At 38.3% G+C, this 19,888-nt stretch overlaps 6 protein-coding genes across 10 annotated transcripts in view; 3 read left to right on the forward strand and 3 right to left on the reverse strand.

Annotated features, from left to right (window-relative positions):
• The window catches only part of LOC111477055, a 5,492-nt gene extending 1,552 nt beyond the window's left edge, over window positions 1-3,940 (reverse strand). The window contains exons 1-5 of the mRNA XM_023121006.1: window positions 2,854-3,940; window positions 1,789-2,028; window positions 1,152-1,241; window positions 600-749; window positions 352-476 (exon numbers count right to left, since the gene is read on the reverse strand). Of these exons, the coding sequence (XP_022976774.1) occupies window positions 352-476; window positions 600-749; window positions 1,152-1,241; window positions 1,789-2,028; window positions 2,854-3,414 (1,166 nt within the window). The 5' untranslated portion in view covers window positions 3,415-3,940. The remainder of the gene's footprint in view (window positions 1-351; window positions 477-599; window positions 750-1,151; window positions 1,242-1,788; window positions 2,029-2,853) is intronic.
• Window positions 3,941-4,644: 704 nt separating this feature from the next.
• Window positions 4,645-7,186, reverse strand: LOC111477088. Its single transcript, XM_023121059.1, has 3 exons — window positions 6,636-7,186; window positions 5,321-5,438; window positions 4,645-5,235 (listed from the first exon to the last, which is right to left on the reverse strand). Exons 1-3 carry the CDS (start codon window positions 7,127-7,129, stop codon window positions 5,011-5,013), a joined length of 837 nt encoding a protein of 278 aa, XP_022976827.1. The 5' UTR covers window positions 7,130-7,186; the 3' UTR covers window positions 4,645-5,010.
• Window positions 7,187-8,421: 1,235 nt separating this feature from the next.
• Window positions 8,422-10,004, forward strand: LOC111476548 (protein DOG1-like 4). Its single transcript, XM_023120255.1, has 2 exons — window positions 8,422-8,865; window positions 9,534-10,004. Exons 1-2 carry the CDS (start codon window positions 8,440-8,442, stop codon window positions 9,816-9,818), a joined length of 711 nt encoding a protein of 236 aa, XP_022976023.1. The 5' UTR covers window positions 8,422-8,439; the 3' UTR covers window positions 9,819-10,004.
• Window positions 10,005-11,822: 1,818 nt separating this feature from the next.
• On the forward strand, window positions 11,823-12,652 carry LOC111476525 (histidine-rich glycoprotein-like). Its single transcript, XM_023120220.1, has 2 exons — window positions 11,823-11,938; window positions 12,220-12,652. The coding sequence occupies exons 1-2, from the start codon at window positions 11,854-11,856 to the stop codon at window positions 12,552-12,554; spliced, it is 420 nt and encodes a 139-aa protein (XP_022975988.1). The 5' UTR covers window positions 11,823-11,853; the 3' UTR covers window positions 12,555-12,652.
• A 612-nt stretch (window positions 12,653-13,264) lies between these two features.
• On the forward strand, window positions 13,265-13,891 carry LOC111476524. The gene is made up of 2 exons (XM_023120218.1): window positions 13,265-13,347; window positions 13,430-13,891. Exons 1-2 carry the CDS (start codon window positions 13,327-13,329, stop codon window positions 13,832-13,834), a joined length of 426 nt encoding a protein of 141 aa, XP_022975986.1. The 5' UTR covers window positions 13,265-13,326; the 3' UTR covers window positions 13,835-13,891.
• Window positions 13,892-15,094: 1,203 nt separating this feature from the next.
• Window positions 15,095-19,013, reverse strand: LOC111476772 (protein GRAVITROPIC IN THE LIGHT 1). Of its 5 annotated transcripts, XR_002717166.1 has the most exons (5): window positions 18,839-19,013; window positions 18,528-18,659; window positions 15,616-17,280; window positions 15,439-15,498; window positions 15,095-15,170 (listed from the first exon to the last, which is right to left on the reverse strand). XR_002717166.1 is itself a non-coding variant. In XM_023120570.1 (3 exons), exon 3 carries the CDS (start codon window positions 17,229-17,231, stop codon window positions 15,795-15,797), a length of 1,437 nt encoding a protein of 478 aa, XP_022976338.1. In that variant the 5' UTR covers window positions 17,232-17,280; window positions 18,528-18,659; window positions 18,839-19,013; the 3' UTR covers window positions 15,381-15,794. The 5 variants fall into 5 exon arrangements, 2 of the variants coding, with proteins under 2 accessions (XP_022976338.1, XP_022976339.1); XR_002717164.1 differs by having other exon boundaries at window positions 15,439-17,280; XR_002717165.1 differs by lacking the exon at window positions 15,095-15,170 and having other exon boundaries at window positions 15,381-15,498.
• Window positions 19,014-19,888: the final 875 nt, after the last annotated feature.

Below are 19,888 nucleotides of genomic sequence, written 5' to 3' on the forward strand. Positions count from 1 at the left end.
TTTTTTTTTTTTTTTTTTTTTTTTTTTGCAGTTAAGTAACCAACTATCCTCATCCAACCGGACGTGTTGAAAGAACTTCCTAATACAAGAGATTAACCCTCACACATAGAATGACAATCTACTACCAAATAAACTCGAGCTAAAAATTACTAAGGTATGACAAGTAACTACAACAACATAAATCAGGCTAGGATTGAAGTATTGGGCATGTGAAAGCATTGCTGAGAGCGGGGTTATATTCCTTACTCGCAACCAATGCTCATAGATAACATCAAAGTCCAAATCGACATTTATGGTGTAATTGGATCAACATAGGTGACTCAACTTTAATGAATAAGCATGTATACTAACCTGCATTGGATAGTTGGTTTCACCAGAAGACCTGATCTCTTCCAAGCCAATGATTGGGCAAGGTCCAAAGTAAATGATTTGTCAGGCATTTGCACAATTGGTGTTATTCGGGTTCCCCACTTATTCTAAGAAAATCAACCAGTACAAACAAGGGAGGGACATATAAGTTCTCTTGGACATTGAATTTGAAAAGGAGAGACAATTTTTTCTTCATCTTTTTGAAGGAAGGAAATAAGAACATAACTAACCTTGCAAGAGAAGCTGAATCTCATTTCTCCTGGATATTGACCTTGAGCTTGAAGGAGGCCTCCACAAAAGGGCAAAAATGCAGTTGTAGTTAAACCTTCACCCGACACATAAGTCAACTGCCCGTTGGGGAACTGTAAATCAACAAAGGACTGGGAGGGAGGGAGGGGGGAGGTATGTTACTCGACTGATCCAAAGGTTATGATAAACAAGCAACGGTTCTAAGCTTTATATTCAAACAATTGCCTCTAGCCTGACAGAATTTGCTTCCTTCTAAGGATAACACATGAACAAAAATAAGACCAAATATACTTAATGACCCCATGAAAGCTACCACGAAGCCAGTTTCTTGTTGAAAATATGTCTTCAATTTTCTTATATGAAGATTTGAACCTCAGAAGATTTGAATCTCAGAGGCCAATCAAGGGAGGGAGCATATGCCAATTATCGTTGAGCTAACACTATGATATCATCTATGTCAGATTTTAAAAAAATTCACAAGTATTCAGCTAATACAAAAAGCTCCAGATAATTAAACAATTTTATCAACTTACACAAGCTGGGGGATTGAGACAAAGCATTGACATAAACAGCCACCTTCTATGCTTTGACCAGACTGCTGGACATAGAGAATGCATTCCATTCTGATGATTCATAGAAATCATAATATTAGAAGACGGAACAAAGTAAGGCTCATACGAAAATGACAGTTTAATATGTGTTAGGTCACTGGCACTTGTAAAAGTAAAAATCATAAGTTCTTCTAAAAGCGTAAACAATTGACATTGAATGTGGAAGAATGGTATACCCAAGTCTCGCATTGTATACATCGCATTCAGGGTCCCAATTGTCAAGTTCAAACATATAATACCTTCTAAGGATTGCAAGACTCGGTTAGACCTTAATAAAAGATCTCTACATATAATGCAAGGAGATACTCACGTTCAACACTCATATCAGGTAACGTAAAACTGCAAGAATGATTTTAAGACAGGAAAGAGCTATCCCAGATTGTGGACATCCATTTACCTCAAAATGAAGATTAACTGACATGATTTTAGAAAAAAATCATACTTGAAGATACGAACGGAAATAAATCATACTTCAGTACACTAATTTTCACATAACTTCAATATTCAAAGTCCGACACGATATACTTTGATGCCACTAGCCAAATGAAGTAGGTATTACCTTCCTATCATAACCGTACCAAAGCAAGTGTTGCTTTGATATATGAACGGGCAAAAGAAGTGTTGAGTCACGAACAAAGAGTACTGGCCCAAGCTGCAGCAGAAACAAAGATGACTTATCATTTCCAGCTGCGGTTCTGCCATGTGAAGCCTCTACTCTCCATAAATCTCCTCTAGCAACTATTGAACTTTCCACATCAAGTGATCTACTGTCATATGTTGAAGAAATATTGATCGTGCCCTACACCCAAAGAATAATCAAAATTAAAGACCAAATGGATACTCCAAAATGAAATCCTCAACCCACATGAATATGATTTATTTAACACCATCAAACCCCCCAATGTCAATAAAAATAAAAACAAACGAAATAATGCCATGGAATTGTAGGGTTTGGAAGAGACAGAAAATACTACTGCCAAGCTCAGGAGGCAAAATAATTTGAATACAATATTTGCCGGAGACTATCGACTAGAATAGGTAGAACATAAAGACCATGTAACTTCAAAAAAAGCAGGGTTAGGAGTTCCCTAAACTAAAATGAGCAGTCAATGAATATGAACCAAGGATCAAAAAAAAATACTATAGACAGAAAAGATATAAACTTTTTGTGGTCTTACCCAAGATTGTTTCACTCACATGACACAACAGGTAGCAAAAGATGACTATTTCAAAATGATGCCTCCAACATACCCACCTCGTTTGAAGCAGTAATACTTAGTCACAGTAGTTCCTTCTAGGGACAATATAGTTGTAATCTTTCTAAATTGTCATATTTATTACTCTTAAGTTCTTGGTTTCTTCCCCATAGTAATAATTAGTATTTGCCTCTGTATAAGTAGAGTTGTTGAGCATGATCATAGATGCACTAAGTTTGTGGCTGAGCAAGCCACTTGAGGGCAGTGATCACTTTATTTGGCAGATATTTTGTTAGAAGAGATCAGTATTTTTAGTGATAAACCATTTATAAGCTATACATTTAGAACAGTATGAGTACATGAAACAGATATTCAGCTGATGAAGAGTAACTCATTTTTTTGCTACTCAAAATAGAACATTGCTATACCTGTGCCCTACCCAGGTGTCCTATAGCCCTCAAATCAAAGCCAGAAGCTTCATCATCAACCACCCCATCTGAAACAGCATCCTTGTCAGCCGTCTCCGAATTATGCAAGCAGTTTGTTAATGTTCCGAGCTTCCCTTGAACAGCGACTCCCACATCATCCCTCTGCCAACTCTTATCCAGATCCATCCTAACCGATGCTACCATATTCTCCTCTTGCCCAAATGGCACTGGGAGCTGTCTAAAAAATTGTTGTACCATACCATTCAAACAAGCGCCAAAATCAGCGCCAGCTTGTCCAATCCTATTGCCAATATCAAAAATCGATGAAACCCCATTAATTCCTGCATTATGGGCAGTCAATCCATAATCCTTGATACCAAAACTTTGCCCTGGAAATTCAAGATCAAAGAGCTTGGACTTGGGGGGATTAGGCCAGGGAAAAGAGGGCGGCGCTATGTGAGAATGAATCAGTCCTGTGAAACCCTGAGCAAGACGGTCCGCCAAATCCTGACCATGCCTTTGCACCTCCTCCCACGCTTCGAAAGATCTTTCTACGGACATTAGTTAAAGAACTAAAATCGACTACCGTTATCTCACACCCCAAACCTCTTCATACGAAAGGAGGGATAAACTTTTCTGAACCTTCGCGATCAATAAAGATCAACAATCTATAAGGGGAAAATGAACTAACCAGCCAATCAAATCAAATAACAACACAAGAAGCATGCAAGAAGCACTTTACTTAGGGCGGGCTCAAAACTCCAGCTCCGAACTCCAAGCAACAAGATTCAAAAGAGCCACAACTGATCCAATTCCACCTCCACCACAGGAGAACCAGCAGACATGAAGGGGATTTCAATTTTGAGAAAAATCAAGCACCAAAGAAGACGCAAAGGGACTAGTAGAATCGGATATCAGCCGCAAACATGAAGGGGATAACTCGAACTGAGAAACGGAGGGTTTTTGGATTGGGAATTGAAGGAGATGAACATGAGAAATGAAGAAGACGAGAGGATTTGAGAGGGAAGGGTTCTTCTGAACGCCAATTTGCCGACGCCGTTCCGCGCGGGCGTATTAGTGCGGGTTTGTTTATATATGATAATTCATAAAGCAGCACGTCGGCCATTCAATCTGTGGCTAACTCTGAAGTGTGTCTGGATTTTTTTTATTGCGAAGAAACGTTATAATCACATGTCGTGGACGCTAGCTTTGTCACAGCCAATGGTTGTAAGGCGAGAGTGGGCCTTTCTTTTTATCTTTTTTGTCTTTTGGGTAAAGACGAGGAGGGAGGAATTTGGTCCAATCTTCGTGTCTAATCCTTGTATGGATATCTTTGATAAGGTCACACGTGCGACAATTAATGTGTGATTAATGGATTTTTTGGTGTTTTTTTCTATTTCCTAGTTTGTAATTAAAATATTAGAAATAGTTATTAATTAAGAGGAAACTTGAGAATAGGGCTTTAGAAAATGACCCACCCGTACCCGCTGAATGAAGATTTGAAAATCAAAACATTCATTGCCAGGGTTGGAGAGGAAACGAGGTGTGAAAACATCTCCCTAGTACACGTTTTAAAAACTGCAAAGCTGACAACAATATGTAAAGTATTGCAAGTGGTAGACTTAGAACGTCATAAATAATATTAGAGTCAGACACGGGGCAAAGATCAGCTGGCCCCCGAGGGGGTAGATCGCGAGACCCCAGATCGACACATTCTTTATAAATGTGTGGAAGACACATTCTCTATAAGGGTGTAGAAACGTCTAAACCATGAGACTAATAGCGATACGTACATGCCAAAACAGACAATATCCGCTAACACAATAGTATTTTTGTAGTACATATGGCAGCCACATTGTAGCGGTAGCGCCATCCCCTACTGAAGGTGAGAAAACAGTAAGAATTAGAACCTAACTGTTTAGGTATATAATAATTAGACTGAATTTTCAGTTTCTATATCAATGTGACAAAATGAACCAAGCTGATACACTCTAAATCGTGCACGTCCATCAAAGAAACAGAGTATTTACTTTACTGCTCACAAACTCACCATGGCGTATGAACAAGCTGGATGCCTTGAAGGTTCAACAGCCACCAGAGAGAAACCCAGATCTTCTAGTATAGGACGGAGTTGATCAACGTATGCTGCGGCCAAAACTAGTTCCTCGACACGGTCGGGCTCAGTTTCAATATCTCTTTCAGCAATCGGCTTACAGAAGCCTTAATGTCTTCAGGTATTATAAGTTGTTTTGGTATAGCTTGCAAGTCGTATTGAGTAATAACCTTCATAACGACTGCCAAATTTAAATTCTTGGTGCCGCAATTCCAAACACCTTGATTCACATACTTGCATGACTGTCTCAAGGTGCAATTGTGACAAACCTGCGGATAAATTGAAGAGAGAAGATAACAAATATTTAAATGGTAATAGAAGAAGGGAAGTAATGATTTCTGAGCCTTTGCTTACTGTGTCTTCTTGGATTCTAAAGAATTTTCGCAGTCTTTTAGCAGCAAAAACATCTCTTCTAGCAGTGGATGGGCATCCAAATAAAGCAACCTTTCTCAAGTCACTGCCAGACAACCATCTGAAAATCCCAAGACTCAGAGTTCAAGACGTGAAACAATAGGGGTATGTCTTCATAATGAAACACAACTGCCAGAACAAGAAAGATGGAATAGAAAACATTATTTCCTTCAAAAGCTTGAAATTATGAGTAGCATAAGGCTTCAAGCAATTATCAAGCAGCAGGTAAACAAAATGACAAGTGCAGACATCAGCTGCAGCACAATTTTCACTATAGTCAGTTTGGTAGATGAACATCAACATTGAACCGACTGGAGAGACACAAGAGTACAATAAATTTTGAAAATTGAACCATTTCAACCAAACAACCTCTATAAACCAACAAACCCAGCAAAAAACAATGGTTGGGAATAGTACTAGCAGCCAATATTATCATATTTGAATAATAGAAAACAAAATTTTGATTATCACTATAAGATCCCACGTCAGTTGGGGAAGAGAATGAAATATTCTTTATAAGGGTGTGACAACTTCTCCCTAGCAAATGCGCGTTTATTTGTAAGGGTGTGAAAACCTCTCACCACCATCGTCCTTATTTTCCATAGCTTTCGTTACCCTTAACTACCAACATCTAAGAATTTTACCCAAAAAAATAATGCATCTGAGAATGATTCATACTAAGATTTTTACATTAATGATACTAAATATAGTTGGAGTGATCTGACCCCTAACAGAAACTAATAACAGTTTCTTATTTTAAAAACAAACACGAACACAATATCTTCTCAAACCAACCAAATCACCTTGATTTCTTCTTCGTCTTGATTGCCACAAGATGCATACGAGCATGATTTGAAAAAGTTCAAACCTAGAACTAAGGATAGCTTCCCCATGTCAATGCACAGGCTAAAAAATACACATGATTCATCGGACTTAGCTTCAGCAGTTTCACATCACCATTTGCTAAATTGACATTAAATGACCTACAAGCATGAATTTCCTAATAATACTAATTTCTTGTCTCCAATTACGTAAGATTTGGTTTCTTCTCCCACTCACAATATTTCTGAATTGCTTAGCATTTCATATTTCATAGATGAAATCGTTGGTGGCAAGAAATTAAGAGCCATCCACTACATCAGACACATGATCTACTCACAAAATTCAAACAAAATTGCACAAAAACCGAAACAGAGATATCAATATTAACGCATTGACGATGAAAATTCACAAGATTAACAACATAAACTCTTCTTACTTCGCAATTTCTTGATTGTCTCTACTAAACCGCTCAGCTGCAGACTTGATAAAATCCCGTCCATGACGACATTCAAAGTAACTGAGAACCAGTTTGTTATCAGGCAAAAAATTCGAATAATTAAAATATCCTTCCCTGTATAAATGTCTCACAAACATCTCCATGTCCGGAGAAAGCTCTTTACGGACCAAAGCGTTCTCCCTTTTCAATATCTCTCGCCCCTTAGAATCCACTCTCCCTTTCAGCACATTGTCCTCATTTCTACTTCCGCCCGATCTCGCGCCTTGGTTAACCACAGAATCCGAACGTATATTCCTCTTCACATCTACAATTTCTGGTCCGATCCCGCCATCGATTTTCGGCGAGAAAGTTCGAGATCTTCGAGAAGTAGATGGAAGAGAGTGAAATTGGAGGGAATTTGTAGACTGTGAACTGAAGAAATAGCTTCCAAGTTGGGAATCAATTCGACGATGAAGAACTCTGAAGCGAGACATAGACAACTAGAACAAAGCTATGAAAGTCAAGGGTTCAGGGTTTTACGCCATTGTAATGAAGCATCAAAGGCGCCCTTTGTAGGCCGTAAAAACAAAATAAATAATTCCCTCAAATTTAAATTTAGTATTTAATAAATAACTCAACACAATAAAAAAATAAAATAAAATTAACTAATCTATTATTAAGATTGATATAATATAATTCTACAAAATTAAAAATTAATGTATTAAACATATAATTTAATTATAATAAATTACAATTTTAATTTAACTTCTTAAATTTTTATTTGAATTTTTCATTTTAAAATATAAAAACTTAAAATTAATAATGATGACTAAAAGTAAATATATACTTGAGATATACGGGAACAAAATATTTATTGTAAAAGTGTGAAACCTCTCATTAGCGAATGTATTTTAAAGTCGTGAACTTGACGTCAATACGTAACGAGCCAAAATGAACAATATTTGCTAGTAATGGATTTTGACTGTTACAAATGGTGTTAGAGTCCAACACTGAGCGGCGTGTCAGCAAAAATGTTGGGCTCCAAGGGGTTGGATTGTGAGATCCACATTTGTTAGAGTAGAGAACGAAACATTATTTTATTTATAAATGTGTGAAACACTCTCCTTAATTAACTTCTCTCTACCAATAGTTATATATTGTTAACCGTTGTTGTTACTCTTTTGCTTGCATAAATAATACCTATTTCAAAAATCTAGCTCTCTCCTCGTTTTCTAAAACCTTCTTCTTAAATTAAGGTCAGAGGCTCGAGTATACGTCGCTTAGCCGTAGGCGACATAAGAACGAATTGACTTAACTTACTTGTGGTTGGGAAATGAGTGCTGCACAATCGTAAGTCCGCTGTCATCAAAAGTGCGATTGTGACAAGTGAAACTGACGATGATACATAGCGTTCTAAAGCTGACAAACTCTTAATACATTTTTATAATACTTTTATTGTATTATATGTATTTAATTTAATTTGATTTATAAATAAATAAATAAATAAATAAAAAAGCATGTAAGTAAATATATTTAAAATGAAGATGTCGTGGAAAGAGAAAGACCCCTAAATTATGGATGGAAAACCCCCTTAAATAATGGGAGTGGAAGCTAATTTGCGGCCGTGTGGACACGCTTCAGAATTCTGCTTCCACGTAAGCAGTCCACGTGGCGATTCTCTATTAGGCTGACGCACCGTCCCCCTTTATTTATTTATTTTTTTAATAGCATAAAATTGGCTTAACGATTTTTAAAACCGCTATCCTGATCTGTCTTTCTAGTAATTTCCAGGAGTGGAACCCAAATGAGCAGCGGGTTCAACTTCACGGGCTTCTACGCCACCTGGTTTGACCATCTCCGCCACCTCATCCACCAGCTTTCCTCCACCACCACCGCCGCCAAAGAAAACCGCTCCTCCACCACCGATGACCTCCGCCACCTCGTCCACACTGTCATGTCCCACTACAGCGATTACTACCACGTCAAGTCCCTCGCCGCCGAGCGCGACCCTCTCTCCGTCTTCTCCGCTCCTTGGGCTACCTCTCTCGAACGCTCCCTCCACTGGATCGCCGGCTGGCGACCCACCACCACTTTTCATCTCATCTACACTGAATCCTCCATCCTTTTTGAATCACGCATCGTTGATATTCTCCATGGGCTTCGAACCGGCGACCTCGGTGACCTCTCCCCTTCTCAGTTTTGCCGTGTTAGCGAGCTTCAATGCCAAACTGTAAGCCCCTAACCCCCTTTTGCTTAATTTTTCCTTGCATTTCTTTTTTCAATTTCCTTTTTTTAATACTCTTTAAAACACCCCAATAATTTTCAAAATTGTATAGAAATGAAAACCCAGATTTTGAATTCTTAATTCTTAAGTGGAAAAATAACATACACATCCGTTACCGTAGTCCCAAATGGGTTAATTTAGGGAATGATGCCGAGTTTATAGTGTCAAATAAATTGTTTATTTTGTTCAAGGGCTCTAAAGAACGAATCGAGTCTCAATTAATGGGTGGTTATTCGACTTCAAGTGTCGAACAAATAAGTTGTGAGCCTTGAAAGTGTAGGCTCAAGTGTAGAAAAAAGAAGTCATGGGCCAAAGTGACTTAATGCACTTCCTTCAAGGGCTTCAAAAAATGAGTCAAACCTCGATTAATGGGTATTGAGGAGGCTTTATAGTGTACTTGTTCGGGAAGACTGTTGGGTGGGTCTCGTTTAAAATCGCTTAGAGCTTATACGGACAGTATTATATCATTCTCTGTCGAGTCGACAGAGTCGTGATTACTGACCAACCTTTGGAACTAAACAAGAACAGTCATCAAACATAAAAAAAAAAAAAAAAAAAAAAAAGAATTTGGGGTGTAGTTTTTTTGTTGAAGGGCGGTGGGAAATGTTTGGTAGGTGGAGGAGGAGAATGCAATAACGGACGAGCTGTCGGAGTGGCAAGACAACGTGAGCGAGCTAATCGGAACGAGGACGGAACTGACGGAGAAAGTGGAAGGTCTGGTGAGCATTATAAAGAAAGCCGACGATCTACGGCTGAGGACAGTGCAGAAGGTGGTGGAGCTTCTCACACCAAAGCAAGCGGTGGAGTTCCTCATCGCCGCCGCCGAGCTCCAGTTCGGCGTTCGGGGATGGGGGCTGAATCAGGACCGTGAACGGAGCAATAATCGCGACGGTAACTAAAACAAACATTAAACTTCCCGAAAAAGCAACCAAAAAACAGAGATTTGCTAATATATTTATGAATATTAATCTTCTTACAGAACTTGATCGGAAAAAATGAAGCCTTTCAGTGTTCTATAACATAATTTAAATAAATTTTATTTTTGTTCTTTAATTGTCTGAATAATTATCACCTAAATATTTAATACAGTGGTAATCTTTGAGATGACACGTGGCGGACATGCAGATATGAGTTCCTGACGTGACGTGGGCAGTTAAGTCGACGTCAGAAACTCAATAATGAAAAGTTTAATGAATTATGTTAGCTTTAATTTATTAATTTTATATTTATTAGATTTTCCCTAATACCTATGATATTATTAAAATAATTAAGAAGAATCTATTATAATTTGATATGAAATTAAAATTTTATATCAAATCTATAACGATGTTACAAGAGGCCGTGGGGATCAATCTGATCTTACAATCCACTCCTCTTGATGGGTCAGTTCGTGCTCTCTCAAGGAGCCCGACGCCTCCGTCTGCTCATATCGAGCATGACAATCTAAGCAGTGGGGATCAATCTTCATGTCCATTTCGTGCCCTGGATTTTACAATTCACTCCTTTTGAGGGACCAGGTCGTGCTCTCCCAAGAGGCCTGATGCCCCCGTCTGCTCTTAGCAAGCATGGCAATCTTGGTCTGCTCTTAGCGAGCATGGCAATCTTGCTTCCTTCAGCCGTGGGGATCAATCTTCATGTCTAGGGGTCAGTTCGTGCTCTCTCAAGAGGCTCGACGCCTCCGTCTGCTCATAGCGAGCATGACAATCTTGGTTTGCTTCATGGCAATCTTGCTTCCTTTCGTGGGGATCAATCTTCATGTCCATCTCGAGCTGTGGGGTTCATGTCCATCTCGAGCTCTAGAATAGGTCATCATTCACAAGCTAGTCTGTGAAATCTAAGATATAATGTAATAGCTTAAGTTCACAACTAAATAAAATAAATATAGTATGCTTTTATCAAAAAGTAAACATTCTACCAGCTGATCTAAGTTGGCTACTTATAAAGGTGTAAAAACATTTCTCTACATACGCATTTTAAAAACTATAAAGTTGCCAAAGCAAACAATATATTGTCAGCGGTAGGTTTAAGTTGTCACAATAATATCAAACCGAGTGTTGTATCAGTAAGGATGTTGGCCCTCTCACATCGGTTGGAAAAGGAAACAAAACATTCCTTATAAAAGTGTGGAAACCTCTTTCTAGCAAATGCGTTTTAAAAACTGTGAGGCTAACGGTGATACGTAACAACCGAACCGAACAATATCTATTAGCAGTGGGGTTGGACGGTTACAAATAGCATGTCAATTACCACTAAACTAAGACCATTTCAGCGAGACATAATTTGGAGTGAAAATTGAATCTAACGAATAAAATAGAGTATTTAATGTTCAAAATATTAAATTGACTCGTAGACAGATTAGAAGTAAAAATTTCGTGAAAACTTTATTATTATTTTGTAGAATTTGACGTCTTCTAAATCTTATCTAGAACGAGGTATTCATTTCGTTCGACATTCACACAAATTTATAAAAATAACAAAAAAACAAAATTAATTTGTCCAAAATGTCAAAAGACATCAGAAAATTGAAAATTAACCAATGATATTAAGCTTCTTTGTTTGGTTTTCCAACAAAACATAAACAAAGGGACATTTTTCAAACATTAGGAAACTTGTCGGAGTTAATATTTTATTTTATTTTATTTTATTTCATTTTTAAAATTTTATAAATAATTCCTTTTAATTTCCTACTAGTTAATTCTATCAAATTAATTAAGTAAATTGTTATTAAATTTAGGTAATTAGTTAATTAATGTATCGTATTAATTACAAGAAATGGTCAATTATGTGTAGTGTTTAAACATGGATTACTTGTAGGTTTTTCTCAACCAAAATACTTCATTTTTGACTAACAACACCTAACACAACACAACCCTCTATAAATGGGTACCCATAATGTAATGTTTAAGCACCGACACACCATAACTCACCAAAAAAATGGCCTACTCTAAGACCTTCCTCCTTCTCGGCCTCCTCCTCGCTCTTCTCTTCGTCTCCTCTCATGTCTCGGCTCGCTTCCTCGGTTAGTTCACTCGACCCTGTTAGATGAACACGACTCTCTACAATGGTATGATATTGTCCACTTTGAGCATAAGCTCTCGTGGCTTTGCTTTGAGTGTCCTCAAAAGGGCTCATACCAATGGAGATAGTATTATTTGATTATAAACTCATGATCATTCTCTACCGATGTAGGACTTTTATTATCCAACAGACCCTAAATTCATTTTATTTATTTATGCTTAATATGCACGTACTTTTATTGTGTATATTGATTTTTTTTTTTTTAATTAATTTTGTATGTAGAGGAAAAGAAAAGTGATGTAGAGAGTGACAGTCACGGGCACCATGATCATGGGCACCACGACCACGGTCACCATGGCCATGACGCTAATGTTGATGGCTTGGATGGTCACCATGGACACCACGGCGGAGGACATGGTGGACACCATGGTCATGATGCTGACGTTGATGACTTAGACGGACACCATGGCCACCACGACCACCACGACCACCACGACCACCACGACCACCACGACCATCACGACCACCACGACCACCACGACCATCACGACCACCACGACCATCATGGACACCACGGTCACGACCATGATGCAAAAATGGAAGACGTTAAGAATTAGAGGTCTAAAGTCAGCTCGATATCGTTATCGTTGTAAGATGAAATAAAAGTTTGTTGCGTGTGTGTTTAAATTTAAATAAAAGGAAATGTATGCTGTTTTAAATTTAAATAAATTTCTGATCTTTGTGGTTTTTATATATTATAAAATTTCTATTTATAAACTTTATTTGCTTTTAATTTTTCAATATTATTGATGGGTTTCTTTCTAATTTTGACCTAAATTTAATAAAAGGTGAAAATTTAAAACTATAATCCTCTAAGTCGAATAAATTAATAAATTATTAGCGTTTAAATTTTCAAATCAATTCATTTAGTATTTTATTTCATTTTTAAATTTTTTTTAAATGATTAAATGATTCTTTTTAATTTCCTACGTGTCAATTTATTATTCAACCCAAAATTAAACTAATGTGGAATAAACTTAGCATTTAAATTAAATTAAATTCTATCAAATTAATTAAATAAACTTAGCATTTATTTAAGTAAATTGTTATTAAATTTAGGTAATTAGTTAATTAATATGTCATAATAATTAAGGGTTGATTAGGGATATGACCACAAGAAATGGTCAATTATCTGTTGTATTAAAACAAGGATTACTTGTGGATTTTTCTCAACTAAATTACTTGATTTTTGACCAACTACCCAAAGGACACCTATAAAAGGCAATGGTTAAGCACCTGTTTAGCAAAGCAAAACTCACCAAAAAATGACCTACTACAGGACCTTGCTCCTTCTCGACCTCCTCCTCGCTCTTCTTTTTGTCTCCTCCCATGTCTCAGCTCGATTCCTCGGTTAGTTTATTCGAAGCTAAATTTGTTTTATTTTTATTCTTTTTAGTTTCAATACTTTGTTTTTAATTAATTTTGTGTGTAGGGGAAGAACGAAGTGATGGAGAGAGTGACGGTCATGTATACGACCCCTATAGTCAGGAACAGTACTTATATGGTAATGGACACAATGTTCATGACCACGGTTACCATAGCCATGGCACTGATGTTGATATTTTGGATGATCACATTGGACACCATGTCGGAGGATCTGGTGGAGACCACATTTATGATGAAGGTCACCATGGCCAAAATGTTGATGTTGATGGCTTGGATGATCGCTATGGACGCCCTATTGAAACACATGGTGTACACCACATCCATGATCACGAGCAGGTTGACCACGGCCGCCATGGCGATGACGCTAATATTGATGGCTTGGATGAACAGCATGGACACCACATCGATGGACATGGTGGACACCATGGCCCCAACGACGGCAAGGACTTAAACGGCCCCCACGGCCCCCACGGCCCGCACGAACCCCACGGACCCCACGGCCCGCACGAGCCCCACGGACCCCACGGACCCCACGGACCGCACGAGCCCCACGGACCCCACGGACCCCACGGACCGCACGAGCCCCACGAGCCCCACGGACCCCACGAGCCTCACGGACCCCACGGACCCCACGAGCCTCACGGACCCCACGGACCCCACGAACCCCACGGACCCCACGGCCTGCACGAACCCCATGGACCCCACGGCCCCCACGAACCCCATGGACCCCACGAACCCCACGAACCCCACGGCCCCCACGAACCCCACGAACCCCACGAACCCCACGAACCCCACGGACCCCACGGGCCCCACGAACCCCACGGACCCCACGGGCCCCACGGGCCCGACGGACACCATGGCCATAACGACCACAACGACCAGAATGCAAAATCCCAAGGCCTTCAGAGCTAGAGGCCTAGAGTCAGCACCCTATCAGCTCCATTTTGGTAATAATAAAAGTATTATTATTGTCTAGATTTAAATAAAGCAAATGTATGCTGTTTGAAATGCTCAACAGTTACTTTTGTTTGGTTGGTTGCAATTTCTGATATGAAATTTCTAGACTTCGCAAGTTCATTTGCTTTTAATTTTCAACATTATTGCTCTTTTCTATTCTCATAATGGTCGGGTTGTTATGATACATTGTCAAGGGTTGTAAAACACATCTTGTGAGGTTTCCATATCCGCACATAGCTCAACACATCGCTCAATGTCGGGCTCTGATACCATTTGTACAGGTCCAAGAACACCGACCAAGTACATCGACATATTGTGTGCTTTAGTCTGTTGTAGTTTCCACACCTTTATTCAATAAATTTGTTAAATTCCTTTCAAAAGTTTCAACATTATCTATAATGATATTTCAACAACAGTCCTATAATCAATTGAATATATCCATCTACAACAATGAACATGCGAAGTTCTCGCACTGATTTTTATAATCTAAGGTAGTACAATACATATATGATTTGAAGTTTAAACAGTGTCCATATACATCAGACTTTTCACCTTTTCAACAATCGAGAAGCCAATACTAATTGGATTATCCCAAGAGGACACTAAATCAAAGAGCCCATCACAAACCAATGCCTTCATACGGCATTTGTTTTCATTTCTTTGTGATATGATAAATGACCTATGGTTAGAGTATTGCTTTCATACGGTGGGAGTCATTGATTCAAATCCAATGGTAGCCTCTTTGGTATCTAAAAACTCTTTATTGATTTTTTATCAAAAACAAAGAATGTGGCAAGGCTTTGCAGTCACATGGCCCAACATCACCGACCCTAATAAAAACAGTACAATATGTAGGGCAATCGGAATCTTATAATGCTAAACAATGGGTTTTCCAGTCAAATAAAGCTAAACGAACTATTACTTAAGATTCTTGGAACCAGGAAAGCATCCTAACCGATGGTATCAAAACAAGGAGAACCATACATAGAATTTTGGCAATTTGTTGCAGAGTTTTGCAGAGAATTCAAGGGTTCAAATGAGAGATTAAATGGGGCATCTAACTTTATATATAATTTTATAATAGTGATTGCTACTTACATGTACATGCATTGTCTGGTTCTGTTGCACAACAGCCAGACCATCCCTCTGTCACTGACCCTATAATAATATTAACAAAATTTGATGGGATGGTTTTCAATCGAGATAAATAAGACAATTCAATTAACTTCAGTTCACGCGGTTTCACTTCCAAAATCGCTAGAAAATTGCACTTACTCGTTTTGACTGCACGCCTAAGTAGGATGTTTGCCACTGCGTCACAATATGTGCAGCAGCTTGTCCACCATCTTTATTCAATCGAGAGAAGTAAATTGTTGAACAGCTTGATCTTTGAGTTGGTGCCTGCGATTGTTGGTAAAAGATAATATACTGTTGTTCCCTTAATAAAGAAATGGTCATTGTGAGAGATAGACCCGGCACTGGATTGCAGTTTTACCAATCATGAACCCAGGAACAACAGTGAATGCTACAAATGGGTCAGAATCTGGTGAAAGGAACATTTCATCAATTACGCTTTCCATGTAGACGTCTGAGAATCGGCTTCCTTTCTTTATTTGAAAAATGGAAGCCTCCGGTTCAATGGAGTAAGCTAACGAATGTAGGAGCCACACCCACCTTGCCATCTCTGCAAATGTACCAAAGAAAGTTGTATCTGGGAATTGACCGGAGCTGATTAGGCTTCTCTGGTCTAAATTACCAAATAATGATGATTCCATTTTGGGATGAAAGAGTCGCAAATACTTAACCCGACAAAATTTGGCAAAGGCTGTCCTAGAATTTTGTGAAAGAAAATCTTTTGTTTTCCTTAGCTTCAGCTCCATGAATCTTGCATAGAAAAATTGCTTCTGTTTCCCTTTTTCGGGCAAGGATTCATTTGGGAGAGAAAAATTGAGTTTATGGAAGGAGTCGAACATTTCCCTGAAAACAAATGCCTCAAATGCAAAGCATCTATGATCATCATGCCAATAAACAGCATCAGGTTCGATTTCCGTTGCAGCTGCATTAACATCCCAAACAGCAGATTTCATTTCATCCACCATCATCCGGACAAAACTTCGAACAGACTTTATTGTATGCCCAAGAACTTTAATGAAATGGCTCGCGTTTACTCCTGATGAGTGAAGATCACCAGTGAAAGAAATCGGCCCACTTTGATTTAAACTTTTCTCAAGCAACCTATTCTGTTTTCTAATATCGTTGATCTTCTCTCTCAGAAACATAATTTCGGAGTCCTTAAGTCTTGTTTGGGATTCCAATCTTTTCCCCATTATGTCATATGTTCCCACAAGACTCTTTTGCTCCTGAATTTCAGCCAAGAGCATTGTGGTTTCTGGTGAAGGATCAAACTGTTTTTTAAGGTAACACTGTTTCAATTCAGACAAAACTTTCAATTCTGAGATAACATAGTGATCAGCATCTTGAATGCCTTCGGCATCATAAGGGGATTGAGCATACTGTAACTGGGAATATGCAGCTTTGACTGATGAGATACTAGCAAACAATTTTGCTACCAGTGCTTGCAATTGGACTCTATTCTGGAACTCTTCTTCGACACTATCAAAAGACTCAGATTGACTTCCTGTACTCTTACTTGCTGTACAATCATCGCTGATCTTTTCTTTCGGCTTAACTTTCTGAGTCCCGTGCACAGGTGCTATCCCAGTACTCTTACTTGCTGTACAATCATCACTGATCTTTTCTTGCGGCTTAACTTTCTGAGTCCCATGAACTGGTGCTATCCCAGTTAGAGCTCGAATATGAAGAACTTTGGTAAATGTGCATGCCAATCGACTCTTATTTGGAGTGAGAGCGGAAGATTTTACAGAGTCCATCTTGAGGGGGGGAAATGGCAGGGATGATTGAAGATGTCCAGATCACCGTCTGAAAATTAGAACGACTAACACATTAGCAGAGAAATTTATGAGTTTTTCAAGTCATTACTCGAACATTTGGATTACTGTAAAGTTCTAATGCACAACTTTGCAGATGAACCACGTCTCTTGAATGATATCATGCCATGTGATATTCAATGCCATTGAGATGTTAGAGCAACAAAAAGAAAAGCCGGCAGCCAAAAGAGTACAAGAATGTACTTTTATATTCTCCCACCCACCAAAACCACGCAACATTTATGTTAGCAACAATCAGATAAAGTCATGAACTTAATAAAATATCTATAACTACATGTGCAAAAAGCTGCATGACGATATTAATTTAGTATACACAAATTCCTACCGTGCTATCATTAACATTCAGCTTCTGCTACGTCAGGCAGTCCATCGTTAGAGATCTCAGAACTTGGGGGAAAACGTAACCATAAACAGAAAGAGTACAGGATAGTAAAACACTTCCAATGAACTAATCCAAACAATCATTAGCGAAACCAAGAACTAGCTGATTATACGGGAAAGAAGAAAATGCCAGGAAGGTCTCAAAATTTCCACACAGAATTAAGCAACAAAAGCCCAAATGGTCCAGAAGATCTAACCAAAAGGCCAGCCTACAACAGCTATGAAGATCAAAAGCAAGCTCTTTCATAAAATTATTCAACTGCACATTAGAATATTTATTGAGATATTAAACAAATAACCAATTAAAAATCGACCCACCACTAGGCACGTATAAAATCAATTGAACAAACCACAGAAGACAGAATATCTCGCAATTGCAGGTGACGGCCATAGTCGCTATCTAACGTGAACATCTAAAAAAAAAGGGGACAGAAAGCACTTCAAGCTCTCCATTATCTAGCGTTACTATTAATAGAAGAGCCTTTAGTCAATAACTTCAAAGCCTATTCAAAAGAATCTCCAGGTTCCTTTTAGAAAGCCTACCATTTAGATGCACGTATATAGCACCCCCTCAGTAAAAAAGTATTAAACCGAAAACTGAAAAGGAGTGTTCTACAATAAATATAAAATCAAAGACAGGGAGATGTGCAGTGAGATCAATGGTATCTGTTCTTAAATCGCATTTCCTAAAAAGCTACATTGCCGCAAATGCGAATCATCTCGTGGAGTCCTTTTTATGATACCATGCTCGTGCAAACATCGGGAAACCCCAACTAAACAAGTTAAAAATTTAAAAAAAAAAAAAAAAACAATAAACAGCAGTTTCGTTTACCGTACCTCGATGAATCGCCCAAGAAATCACGGAGAGTCCAATCAGTCAACCAGTCATCGCAACGTAAATCTCAAGGAAACGGAACTAGAAAACGCCGTGAGAAATACCCCTAGGGAAACCTCACCGACCCGCTAACTCTGCAGTAAGAAACACGAAAGAAAATTCTCAGAACAGAACCAAAACACAGAGACGGATTCTAAACAGTGTAATGACTAAACAGAGAGGAACGGCCGGCATTCACATTATCAAATAAGGATTTAGACATTGCACCATCAGAAGATAGTGAATAAAATGCTAAACAACATCCAAGAATGACCTTTCCTCCATTAAAATGAGCAAGAAGTTCGACTCTTCGCTGTCCTAAAAGTGCTTCTGATTTTGTGCTTTCTCCGGAGCTCGAAAACACGCCTCCTGAAAACTCGAGATGGTTCAATGGCTTCCTTCTCTCTGTACCGCCGCTTCAAAGAAACGAAATTCTAGAGAGAGAGAGAGAAAAGTTAATGGTAGCGAGAGACGGAGAGAGAGAGAGAGAGAGGGAAGAAAAAAAAATTCAGAAATCGAGGAGAGTGGAAATGGAGGGAAGGGACAGAGAAATACAGGGAAGGAAGAGGGAGGTATAGGTGAAAAGACGAAAAAGGACAAGGGTTACTAGGTGAAAAGACGTAAAAAAGGACCGTGTTGGGACGAGCCCGACAACGAGAGCCAACTTTCGGGACTTTATCGGACGAAAATACCCCCTTCACTTTATGATGTAAATTTCTAAATTTTTAATTTTTTTTATTAATAAATCATAAACAACTTTCCATTTTTGTATATAATATATATTTGACCTATTAATAAATTTTTTAATTCAAATATTCATAAATAAGTTAAGAAAAAAATAAACAATATAATAATATATTAGATACATGAATTTTTCAATCAACAAAAAAGAAATATTTTTATGCATTTGGTTATTTTATAAATATTCATACATTTTATTGAAATTTATATTAATAATAATAAATAAAAAAAAAAAAAACTATGACAATTTTCTAAACCATTATAAAAAAAATTGGGTAATTTAAAAAGACGTGGGGGAATGTGGGAGGAGAGGGGTATTTTGGGAAGATCGTGAAGATTTTTTGATCTGGGCGATCTGACGTTAAAAAGAGAGGGTTTAAATTTATATTAAAAAAAGAGATGGTGGTCCCGGGAGGGGGGGGGGGGGGGGATCGAGTGTAAACATTAGGATGTAAAAATGGTGTGAGTGAATACGTCAAACACGTGGTCACTCTGACAAGGTGGGCCCCATTTCAGCCGAAATCATAGAAGACTTTTTAAATTATCACTGACATTGGACTGTTTTTTTTTTTTTTTTTTTTAA

The sequence above is a fragment of the Cucurbita maxima genome, unplaced genomic scaffold (genome assembly GCF_002738345.1).
Source record: "Cucurbita maxima cultivar Rimu unplaced genomic scaffold, Cmax_1.0 Cma_Scf00003, whole genome shotgun sequence".
NCBI lineage: Eukaryota > Viridiplantae > Streptophyta > Magnoliopsida > Cucurbitales > Cucurbitaceae > Cucurbita > Cucurbita maxima.